Source organism: Lagopus leucura, unplaced genomic scaffold (genome assembly GCF_019238085.1).
Source record: "Lagopus leucura isolate 7727_CA_CO unplaced genomic scaffold, USGS_WTPT01 Super-Scaffold_100021, whole genome shotgun sequence".
Lineage (NCBI taxonomy): Eukaryota > Metazoa > Chordata > Aves > Galliformes > Phasianidae > Lagopus > Lagopus leucura.
The window spans coordinates 177161-189610 of NW_024962274.1; the positions used below are offsets into that span (position 1 = coordinate 177161).

Consider the following 12450-nt stretch of genomic DNA (forward strand, 5'->3'; position numbering starts at 1 on the left):
GGGCAGCACTGGTGATGGGGCACAAAGGGACATGGGTTAATGGGCAGTACTGGTGATGGGATAGATGATCTTGGAGATCTTTTCCATGCTAATGATTCTATGATTTCCTTATCACAGAATCCTATGATCAGGTCAGCTGTTGTGCAACCAGGTGTCAAGAGAGTTGAGCATTTCACTTGCTAAAGCAGGAGTAATTCTGCCCAATGGGATAGAAGTAGAGTAATGGAGTAATGGATTCATCAGCCAGGTGTGGAAACTTTTCATATCGAAGGCCAGGAGCAAGGACTGGAAGATGAGCAGCAGCAAGCAGACATTAAGTGTTGACAAATCATTTTGCTTTTATGAACACAGTGGCTGACAGCAACATGAGAACATGTATTTTTCGTGATCAGTAGTCATCTGGTGCTGCTCACTCCAGATCCTTCAATTATTTATTCAGCTTCATTTATTCTTTTCAGTTCTTTAATGGATTCTTTATCACAGTTAGCTGACTTGACATCTATCAGCACAAATTAGCATATCACTGCCAATAGAAGATTTGCCACTGCTTAAGATTTCTTGAAGCTCTTTCTGATCATTGTACTTAAGTACTTGGTAAATATATATATTCAGATTTTTGCTCAGCTATTGACATTTAACAAGGGATTTTTTTAGAGAGGATTGGAAGTGTTTTTCTAGTGGGACATAGAAGGTGGTTACTGTATGCCAGCATATGAGGGGTGAGTTCTATACACTGGATAGCAGATAGTGCCATTTGCAGTCCATGCAACCTTCCCCAGTTTCTCATTTATCCCTTTTTTTTTTGCTCTTTGTTTTTGTGCTTGAGTGTCAAGCTGTCCCTTGGCTGTTCTTCAACCAGAAGGCATCTCTTATTTCAAGGACGGTAGAAAGAACAAGCTCACTCCCACTGTTCTAGAAGGGCTACTACAAAGGGCTAAAAGCATAGCCTTGAGCCCAGCCTCCAGGCAAATTGTTAGGGGTCATGAGAGAATTGGACTCGATGAACCTGTGGGTTCCTTCCAACTTCAGATGTTCTGTGAATCTATGAGAATTAATGAGGTTTTCTTTTCCTATTCCCTTCAGCGTGCCTAGGATGTTTGAGCCTTATGGATGTGAGTAGATTACAAACTATTCCTATGTAAGCTGGAAGGTAATCCTGCAGAGCTACCTGATATGAGATAAAAACATATCTGCATTCTCTTACACTGTAGTAATCCATGGTAAGTGCCTACTTAGGCTCTCTAGGGGAAAATATTTCAGAGTGTGAAATTCAGCGTTGAATATGCTTGCTATGCAAGCTGTGCGTTGTGCCTACAAAGGAAATCCTGTTTTTTTCTGTCTCCTAATGCAGCTGCCTACCAGTTCAGGCCTTTTCCATCCAATCTGCTTTCTTACAGCCATGTTTTCAACTCTCTTGCACACACCTCCATTAATTTTCTTCCACACACACTGCCCTCCATCTCCTGTAAGCTTTTCTTTGGATGCCTTCCAACCCTCTGCTGTCTGATATTCTCTCTTCACTGAAATCTTTTCCCTTATCTCTCTCCCATCTGTTGGATGGATATATTTGTCTTTGTATATTCCTCCTTCTGGTGTCTTCTATATTTCTGCTTGTCCCATATCCTCTTTCTGCTTTTACTGCCTTCCTACCTTACAGAGTTGTTTGTCTTGCCATATTCTTATACAGTTCCTTAAATTACCTGCAGAGTAGCTGTAGTTATGTTCCCTAACAACAGAGCTTTGTCTGCATTAAGCCAAAGACTAAATAATGGCAGCATGAATTGCAGCCTCCTCACTCCCACAAGCAGAAGTGACAGAGGAATAATAACAATGTTGGAGAAAGCAGCCTGGGGCTTTCTCTTGGAGCAGCAAAACAATACCACTTTGAGAAAGGAGTGGTTGTCTAAGGGCCTAGGGGAAAAAAAACAAATAACAAACTGATAATGTGGATATCAGCATGGGTAAATGCCAGCTTTTCCTTTCTCTCTCCCTATGCTTGCTGAAGCCTTGGCATGAAAGAGGTGATAGACGTGGGGCTCCTATTGTGACCCATAGAGTTTATGTCCGAACATTCCCAAATTCTTTCTTGTGAAAATACATTTAGCTTTTGAGAATGCAATCAGCATCAGAGCATCACCGTTCTTGCACACAAAGCAGAAATTACACAACCCTTGTTTATTTCTTCCTGAATCCTTACCCATGTTCCCAGGATCTTCCATGTCCTGGTGTTGGATCAAGGCCCTACAGCTACTCTTCATCGCTGAGATCATTGAGGAGATCGGTGGTGCCAGGAGGGTTTTGGCTGCCATGCCTGGATTCCTCTGAAAGGCTTCTAAAACTTGGATTGGGCACCGCTTGACCTACGACCACTGATCATAGAATCCCAGAGTTGTTCAGGTTGGAAAAGACCTCTAATATCACCGAGTCCAACCATCCACCTACCACCAGTATTGCCCACTAAACCATGCAGTTTTTACTGATGATTTTTATTGTTTGATGCCTGCAGCCTAAGGAGCTGGATCATCCTAGTGGAATACATTTCCTAATGTTTCAGAGATTCACAGTGGAAAATCCCAAGATGCTGAAACAAAGGTAGTCCTTGAGCCTGGAGTAAAAAGTATGCTTGAGAGAGTTAAATTAGAAACGAGTGCCTTGCAAAATAAGCTTGTTATTACAAACAAATAAAGCTTTTGTAGAAGCACAGAAACAGCCCTTCCTTGGTTAATACGCATTCCTACATTATGCTTTAATACTAATGAAGCAATGTGGTTGGAGGCTAACTGATGCAGAAGTCTGGGAATTGTGGGCTGGCAGCCTCCAGGCCATTTGTTCTGGGTACGCTCATTGCATGTCCCAGAGCCACAAATCCCATGATGCCAATTTTATCCCAAAGAAAATGCTGCTGTAAGAAGCAAGCTGAAGCACAAGTCTTGCAGTTTCATGGTGGGATTGCAAGCCTATAAAGCCCTCCTGGAAACAGCTTTATACTTCCTGCGTATGTTGAGTCTTGGCAAAGGACTTTGCTTCACACAGCCTTTATTCTCCACTTGCCAAGTGTGGCACATGCGTGTTCTAACTGGTTCTCAAAGAGAGGCTTTTAGCTCTGGTTGTAGCTCAAGATTCCTAATGAGTTAACTATGCATGTTGAGCATAAGATGCCAGTATACTGGTATCTCTATTTTATGACAAATGTGGGCTTTTAACTTTTATCAGCCTTGCCATTACCCTTAATCAGTTGCTCCCCTGAATGTAGGTATAAATAAAACACATACAAAACATTTCAGAAACTCCAAGATTTAGTATCCACTTACATCTGCATGCTTAATTTGTTTGTACGGTTATTGCTTTCCTAAAAGCATTCATGAAGTATTTGTAGGAGCACACGCATCCACAACTGACTCAGAAGATTAGCTGGAGAGCTTGCATATGGAGATGTGTATTTAGAGTGCCTGGAGAATCTTGGCCATGGGTTACGAATCTCGGACACAGCTAAGTTCCTACAAAACCCATGATCCGTATTTGATAACTGAAATCTGAATGAAGAGGAGAAGGACATGCACCTAAACAGGCTTCATCATGAAAATGTGATGGGTGGGTCAGGAACAGAGTGGTTGATAATGAGGAGGGAGGGTTAGGGGCGTGGAATAAATAGTTATTATGTGAAATTTAAACTCTTACGAAAAAAAAACAACTGGTTGAGCAACCAGCCTTCATAGCTTCAATAGGCTGTTTTCAATAACGAGAATCCAGTAAAAGCAGCAGCAATGTTGTCCATAAATCAAGTTATGATAGCACTGGTGGTCTTCCTTTTGGTTATGCAGTTTTTAAAGTTGCAACGAGCACGGAGATGCCTTCCTCCTGGACCGATCCCTCTCCCCGTTCTTGGCACCTTGCTGCAGCTGAACTTCCAGATCAATCGTGACTGCCTCATGAAGGTATTTACTTTCAGATAATCCTAACATCTTAGAAGTCTTTGTAATTTGCTGTTTCTCGTGTTATGTGTGTGTGAAAACCAACGCTTCAACCTCTCCCCTTTTAACCCTGAGTTTGACAAACTCGTGTGAAACTTAATATCCTTTAGGATAAACACCTCTGGGGAGAACATATCAGATTTGAAGTCAGGGAACAGAAATGCACTTTAAAGAGTGACTTTCACAGCACGAGGTTTTCGCTCTCTGAGCATTGTTCTCTAACTTCACCGGTAAACAGACACTGAAGATCTGCCGTGTGTGCATGTGCTTGTGGTATCGATGGGGTCTACAAAGAGCCTCAAAACCTCTGTTAATGGAGGAATCCCTCTTGATATACATTCTGGAAAATGTCTTTTGGATGGAAAATATCCTCTATCATGTGAACAGCAGACGATGAGACTCCCGTGAACTGAGCCTTGGTTTGCATACAAATAAAATCCACTTGATATCTGTTGGCATAAACCTGTGGCTCTGAATAGCTGGCAGACTCAGCTGTTTCCAGAAGTGAATGCTGGAAAAGACATTCATACCTTCTCACTGATAATTGTAGTATCATGGAGAAGATGCAGAACATCATTCCAGGTTAGGGCTGGTCCTGTAATTAGCATAAAAACAGGTTCATCTTCTGTTTGTTTGTGGTGCGTGGGATTTCAGCTGTGCTTTGCTGGCTTCTCTCCCATCTACAGTTGGCAAAAACTTATGGCAACGTGTTCACCTTGTGGTTTGGATGGGCCCCAGTGATCGTGCTGAATGGATTCCAAGCAGTGAAGGATGGTATGACCACACATCCCGAAGATGTGTCTGGGAGGCTGGTGTCTCCTTTCTTCAGAGCTATGGCCAAAGGAAAAGGTGTGATGATTTTTTGCACAGAAACTTTTTATTATCTTTACAATTGCAACTCTTTTGTAGCTGGTACCCACCCCTAACAGCACCACCATGGCAGGGTTTATCTACGAGGGATGACACCCTCCAACCTCACTATAGGTTCCACGCTCCCCAACCCAAGCTCCTGATTTTCTTCTTCCCATCATTATTATCTCAGGCCTGAAGCTAGCCTGGCTAAGCAATCTGAGTTTGATTCAGCATCGATGAAGTTTGTAGTTAAGCCACTTCACAGCTCAATGTTTTTCTTATTTGGCACAAAAAATGCATTATAGGTGTATGTCTGTAAATTTGTTTAGGGCTTTGCCTATCGTAATCGTAATACATTGAGGTCTCAAACAGCTGCAATCGTCCTGCAAAAAAAGGCTTCTACATCTCCACTTGCAGCAACACTGATATTTAGGAATGAGAGTGTTCTTTCAGGTGAAAGAATGCCTTAGTCTGTAGTAGATGTTAGCATGATAAAGAATTCTTTCTTTCACGGACTCAGGGATTATGTTGGCCACCGGTCACACATGGAAGCAGCAGAGGAGGTTTGCACTGAAGACTCTCCGCAACCTGGGCCTGGGGAAGAGAGGTCTGGAACAACGAGTGCAAGAAGAGGCCCAGCACCTGCTGGAATTCTTTGCAAATTTGAAAGGTATCCCTGTGACAAATACCAATTCATTTCTGTCATTGGTCTGATGTCTTTAGTGTATCACACAAAATCTTCTGTTCCGTGAGTCGTACTGCATCGATGTAGAATGGATTGGAAACACAAAGAACCCAGTCCTGTGCTTTTTCAGACCCAGTGGGAGGCTCAGAATTAAACACTGCAGCACAATTTGCATGCACTCTGTGAGGCAGTTAGTACAATTTTGTTTTCATTACAACATTTTATCCTGATCAACCCAGTTAGCAGCTTTTGTGTTGAATTTCCCAATACTGATCATTATGCAAAGCACAGTAAACCAGGACATGCTGTGGCTAGCATTGTGTCAATTAGAAGTAATTAAATCCAACCCAGTCTCTTGACTTAAGAACTAGGAAAGATGGAGTTGTGGCCACGTGCAAGAAAAGAAGATGACTCCTGAAGCTCAGAACAATAAGTGACCAAACCTTGTGCCTTGGATGTTGGGCAGCTGCATCAGTACAGGCATAAATACATTTGTTCACACTCTTTTTTTCTGGAGCTGTGAAATTATTTTCTTATTAATTTTCTTACTGATTGCACCTTGGCTGTAGAAAATCAGTAGGATATGGATGGCAGCTTTTTAGTATATAAAAAGGGCTATGAGAAAGAGGGGGATGGACACTCCAGCAAGGTCTGCTGTGATAGGGTGAGGCAAAATGGTTTCAAACCAAAAGAGGAGAGTTTCAGGCTGGCTATAAGGAAGTTTTTTACAATAAGGTGATGAGGCACTGTTACAGGTTGCCCTGAGAGGTGGTATCTCTGGAGACCCAAGGTCAGGCTGAATGGGGCTCTGAGCCCCTGATGGAGTTGTAGCTGTCCCTGTTCAGTGCAGGGACTTGGGCCAGGTGGCCTTTAGGGTCTCTTCCAACTTAAGTGATAATGATTACAATTTTGTAAAAGGGTTGCTAATTGTGAAATGCAGTGCTTGCTTGAAAGTTCTTTAGGTAACCTATGAAGCAAAATACAAGACATTCAGGGTGATGTTTATTGTTGTGGTTGCAGAGAAACCTCTGGATCCTTATTACCCTCTCATTCATTCCGTCTCCAATGTAATTTGTGCTGTTGTTTACGGACATCGCTTCTCCAGAGGGGATGAAACCTTCCATGAACTGATCAGAGCCACAGAGCATATCTTCAAATTTGGAGGCAGCCTTCTTCACCATGTGAGTAAATGATGTGTTGTCTTTGGCTGAATAACACAGAAAGTGGGAAATGCAGATTTGAGAGGTGGCTGCTGGGCATAACAGTTTCAAATGGGTGAGCAATGTCCCACGCAGCTCTACTGGGCACCACACTGTCTTCAGATGGGATGGTAATGCACTACATACCAGCCTTCGTCGCTTGTGCTCATTGCCTCACAATAAGTAGTTTACTCTTAGGTCTTTGCAGCAAGGCATGAGCTGATGGAATGCTCCTGGGTTGTGTTTGGTAGTCAGTTGCTCAACAAATGGCCTGCATAGGGCATCGTGATAAATGCTGAATGTCAGGTCTGAAAATGCGATTCACCACCCCAAATATAGACACAATCTCTCTAATTTAGTCTCGCTAATTTAGTGTAGTCTCTCTAATTTAGCCAGGGGTAATTAGCAGAATACAAGATGAGCTCAGTAAGAGAAAGACAGAGAAATCTGTGTAGAAGTTGTTTCAGGTTTTATTGAGGACTCTTTCAGAGGTCTTTCAGTACAGAGTGCTTTGAGGACCTACCCAGTTTGTACACCAGCCTTTGCTAGGTGGCCTTTTTGGGGGTTCACCAACTGCCTTTACCGCCCTGGTGAGGACAGTTTGCAATGCCTTTGCTTCTTCATTTCCTGGCATTCTCCACTGGAGGGCAGGGTCTAGCTTTTAAAATGCCCGAGTACAGTTCATTCTAACTGAAGACAGGTTCAATAATTGACTAAATGGCTACAGTTCTTTCTAATGATAATCGCTCTAATTTGGATTTTGACTGAGCTTGAAGGTCCGTGCAACTCTGAGTCTCACCATTAACGCAGCTGGAAATTATGCTGTATACCGTTTCACAGCTCGAAAACATGAATGTACTCATCCCCAGAATACTTTATTAATCATGAAAAAAATCTCCATGTGCTAATATTGATATTAACTTCTTTTTAAAGTAGGTCTAAGTGCATTTCATAGTGATGGAGACTTTGTGGTACCTCTTGTATGTCACTCCCGCAGCTGTATGAAATCTTCCCCTGGCTGATGTGCCGTCTCCCTGGTCCTCATAAGAAAGCATTGTCTTGCTATGACATTCTGAGCTCTTTTACAAGGAGGGAGATCAGAAAGCACAAGGAGAGAGAGATACCAGATGAACCGCAGGATTTCATTGACTTTTATCTAGCTCACATTGAAAAAGTAAGTGTGTGTTCTGCTTGGTCATACACTAATGGGTTGTTAAGTGAAAGATGTTAAATCATCCATTCTTTTGCCTTTTTATCACCATTTCTTACCCATCACGGACATCTCATTGTAAATCCAGTAACCTGAGACTTGCTAAATCCTAGAATCCTAGAACATTGAGGTTGGAAAAAGCCTCCAAGATCACCAAGTCCAACCAGCAGCCCATCCCCGCCATGCCCACCAAACCCTGTTCTCAAGTGCCACAACTACACAGTTCCTGAACACCTTATTGATATGCCACACGGTCTTGCAATTCTTTCATTAAAGAGCAGTTAATGTGCTGCAGTTTTTCTCAGTTAAGGACTTATTTGTGGCCTAAGTGAAAGAAAGCTGAATTTAGAAGACCACAAGAGAGCTGGAAAGGGATTGGAGAGTCAGAGTGCAATGTTCTATATATTCGTATATATAGTCCACGGTGGATGTCAGCATAACATTTAGTTCCTTGGATCCTCTTGCTTTATTTTCACACCTTTAACATATCTGGCCTTCCAAAACATTTAAGTATTTCTTAAGTCTTTCAGTACTGTTTTAAGATTTATGAAAACCTGAACACTGGTGGACCAGAAATTGTTTTAGTGAGCTCCTCTGGGATGCTGCTGGGTGGAAATCATCCAAGTTTGCTTATTAAAAAAAATAGAGCTGTCTGTAGTAGACATGTAGGGGGAATATTAAAAGATATGATATTGCAATAGAGAAAAATATCCTTCCCACTTTCCATACTGCTCCATTGGCAAAAGAAGGTATATCCTCCCTAAATGTTGGTAATGAATTCTCCAAAAATGTAACAATGTTCCTTCATGATTTTGGCATATACATAATAAACCTCTATTTTTTTCTTTTTGCAGTCTGGAAATGAACCCAAGTCTACATACAATGAAGAAAACATGGTTTATTCTATAAATGACCTCTTCTTGGGTGGATCAGAGACAACAAGCACTACTTTGAACTGGGGCCTGCTCTGTATGGTGGCCTATCCAGATGTCCAAGGTAAGAGGAAGTGGATCACATATATCTCTGATGCAATAGGACAGCACAGACGTCACGTTTTAATGGATCTTGACTTGGGTTCTGTCTTAGAGAGCAGTAAACGTGAGTGATGGCTGAAAATAATACACCATAAACTGATGTGTGATAGCAGGGATGCCACTTTTTGGGAATCTCAGTTTGGTTTTGTGTTGATCCAGTAGGAGTGCTGGGGGCTATAGGGAGCGCTGCTCTTGTGTGTGCTCTGTGGGTCAGAGGAGTAAAGCTAACCAGCTGAAGGGCAATTGGCAGCTTCTTTTTTTTGTCTGTTCGTCCATTTCTCAGCCCAAGGTATCAGAGTGTCAATTCAATCTGAGGTTAAACTAACTCTATGGTGCACTTGAGTTTCTTGCAGCAAACATTATTCCAGTTGGGAGGAGAATTTGATGGCTTATCTGCTATGTCTATGTACATTATAGTAGTTTATTTTTAAGTCTATCTTTTAAATATCAGTCACTGACACAGAGCACTAAATGAAAAACAGAGAATCCTTTCTTATGCTGGATAACAGAGAAGCCATTGTTAGATAGCAGAACATGTGCAAATACCCAGAGAAGAAGAGAAATTTAAATGGATGAAAGAGATGAAGATAAGAAAAAATTGCTTAGCGTGTAGCTGTCAGACAATAAGGTATACTTAATCTCGTGTTACTGCATGGTTATTATCACCCTGTAATTAAGGTTACGAAAGCTCTGACTCACCTAAATAATTTTTCTTATCTAAATATAACACCCTGCACATACTTGGGAAAGCAGGGTGTGTGCAGGATGATCCATGCCCAGCTTCTTGAGTCATATGTTTCATCCAGACTCTTGTAATGAACAGACACCAGTATGTCTGTCCCCAGCAATTGGTGTCTTTTCTTTTTTGGAAGAAGCTGGCATTACTTCATTTAACACGTCCTGCATAAGACCCATGTTCTTTTAATAGGAACTAGGCTTATCATGTACAGATTCACCTCGCTTGAATTCCAGACAGCTCTGACTGTATTGGTTGTAAATGGCTGTAAGTGCCCACAGCACCTCGCCAAAAGAAAACACAATGATAAATCAGTTTGCTTGTATTGAAGCATAAGGCAGTGCTTAGTTCTAAAATTCTGAGCAGCAAATGTCTTTTCTTAATTTAGCATCAAATAGTGTCAGACCCAGTAGAATTCCTACACGTTTAAACTGTTGGAACACCTCACTGATTCCCTTTATAAAATTGGCCTATATTTTTGTTTTAGTTTTGTTGCTGTCATAGTAGTTCTAAATGGAAAATATCTTTGAATATGGTGATGTATTTTCCCACCTGAAATGATGAATATTTCTCCATAGAGAAAGTGCAGAAGGAGCTGGATGCTGTTTTGGGTCCTTCCCAGACCATCTGCTATGAGCATCGGAGAGAACTGCCCTATACCAACGCTGTGATTCATGAGATCCAGCGCTTCAGCAACATTATCTCCATTGGCATGCCCAGGGTGTGTGTGAGGAACACAACATTGCTGGGTTACCCTGTCAAAAAGGTACCGTTTTTCACAGCTGTTACAGGCCTTTTCTCTATCAGTAGAACAAACTGTGGATTCAAATCTACTTGCACCAAGGCTTTCTCCTCAACAGAACTGGGGTTGCGTACCTCTAGGTCAGAGTTGCAATAAGAAAGAGGACAAGGAACCATTTCTGTGGTTGTGATGAGTGATGCAGCTCTTGGAAGAGGGTCATCAGTAGTGGAAGATGCCAAAAGGTGGAAGATGAGATTTTAGCCAAAAACAAAATCTTGGAGATTGATCCTGTGGGATACCATGATTGATTTCCTGTTGATGCAGCAGTAGGATGAATTTGAACGCAATTTTTGTCCACGAGAAGACTGAAAAATATCAAGGGAAAAGCAGTAAGGTTTGCAACTTGCTTTTGCAACTTTGCTTTTTGCAAAGACACTGAATGACAGAAACTTTTAATGTGAGAAGTGAAAATGGTACAAATAATGTTAGTTTCTATTGACACGGCAGCTTCTATTCTCAGGCTTGAACTGCTGTTTTAAATCAAAGCCACAGTCCATTCCTCCTAGCTCTTCACTTCCTGCTGGGGAAACAAACTTACCAAGCCATAATGCTGAACACTGAAATCAAGCAATGTCCAGCACTGGTCTCACTTCTCAGCTTCTGACTGCTAAGAGAAGATGATCAGCCAGAATTAATGTTTCTCTCCTTTCAGGGCAGCATTGTTCTTCCAAATATTGCTTCTTCTTTGTACGACCCAGAGCACTGGGAAACACCTCGACAGTTCAACCCTGGTCATTTCTTGGATAAGGATGGAAACTTCGTGAGCCAAGAAGCCTTCTTGCCATTCTCAATAGGTAAATTTACTGACTCCACAAACGTCAGTGGGTTGGGCTGGGGCTGCAGAAGTAAGACATCTCTTAAAGACCTACTGGTCATCTATTTTAATCCTCTCTGTGAAAAACAGTGATAAAATTAAAATTATTTCTGGTAACATTTCCCAATCCAATTGTAAGCATCTGTTCTACTGAACAAATAATAGCTGGAAAATCAGAGGCATACTGGCAAATGTATACATACAGCTTGCCCTATTTTAGGAAGGAAATTCTCTGCTAATGATGATGGTTGTTCATTTGTGGCAACATTTCAACTCCAGGCATATATTTGGAAAGCACTTTCAAACACTTACGCTGATGCTTAATGCATAGAAAACTGGAGCATGATATCTTCTGGGAAGAACAATTCTTTATTCTTCACTTATATGATTAAACAAATTCATTTCAAGTTGTCAGCCAGATAAAAGTAAGGTCTTTGATGTAAGTGAAGCAAAATTCAAAGCAGAAGGGGTGCTCAATGGCCCACAACTGGAGAGAGGCTTCTTTATGAAGGCAGAACTACAGAACATTTTGTGTCATTGTTTGGCTTAAGTCCTACAGAAATTCTAGATTTAGCAAAAATACTCTGGTTTTATGCAAGCATTGAGGTTGCAAAAGACCACAAAGATCATCAGGTCCAACCAGCAGCCCATCCCCACCATGCAACTAACGGTGTCCCACAGTGGTTATGCTCAATTACGCGACAATGAATTTATCTGCTTCCGAGGTCAGAGTCACTCACCATCATCGCCCTCTTCCTCCCGCAGGGCACCGCGTGTGTCTGGGGGAGCATCTGGCAAGGACTGAGCTCTTCATTTTCTTTGCCAACCTGCTACGGGCATTCACCTTCCGGCTCCCTGAGGGAGTGACGACCATCAACACGGAGCCCATTTTTGGGGGCACGCTGCAGCCCCACCCCTACAAGGTTTGTGCCATCCCACGCTAGGCTGCGGCCATCACAGACCACCTGCACAGCCATCTTACTTTTGTGAACATATGGTCTCGAGACCATCTATACCAACCACATGGTCTCGTGACCATATTACTTTTTCCCCTGCTGCTCAGAAAGTCCCTTCTGTCTATATGAGAGGATTTTTTTTTCAAACCCTGTTATGTGCTCTTGAAGGTGATCTCAGTTTCTGAACTTAC

At 42.0% G+C, this 12450-nt stretch overlaps 1 protein-coding gene across 1 annotated transcript; it reads left to right on the forward strand.

The window, feature by feature from the left end:
* The first annotated feature begins 3749 nt into the window (after nucleotides 1-3749).
* On the forward strand, nucleotides 3750-12247 carry LOC122183913 (cytochrome P450 2J2-like). Its single transcript, XM_042878372.1, has 9 exons — nucleotides 3750-3935; nucleotides 4658-4820; nucleotides 5344-5493; nucleotides 6529-6689; nucleotides 7705-7881; nucleotides 8772-8913; nucleotides 10266-10453; nucleotides 11142-11283; nucleotides 12069-12247. The coding sequence occupies exons 1-9, from the start codon at nucleotides 3765-3767 to the stop codon at nucleotides 12245-12247; spliced, it is 1473 nt and encodes a 490-aa protein (XP_042734306.1). The 5' UTR covers nucleotides 3750-3764.
* The last annotated feature ends 203 nt before the right edge of the window (nucleotides 12248-12450 follow it).

Excerpts from the sequence above, each read along its gene's own strand:
- LOC122183913 (XM_042878372.1), top strand. The coding sequence starts at position 3,765 with ATGTTGTCCATAAATCAAGTTATGATAGCACTGGTGGTCTTCCTTTTG. Across the intron at positions 4,821-5,343 it reads AGCTATGGCCAAAGGAAAAG|GGATTATGTTGGCCACCGGT; the intron begins GTGTGATGATTT and ends TCACGGACTCAG. Across the intron at positions 5,494-6,528 it reads ATTCTTTGCAAATTTGAAAG|AGAAACCTCTGGATCCTTAT; the intron begins GTATCCCTGTGA and ends TTGTGGTTGCAG.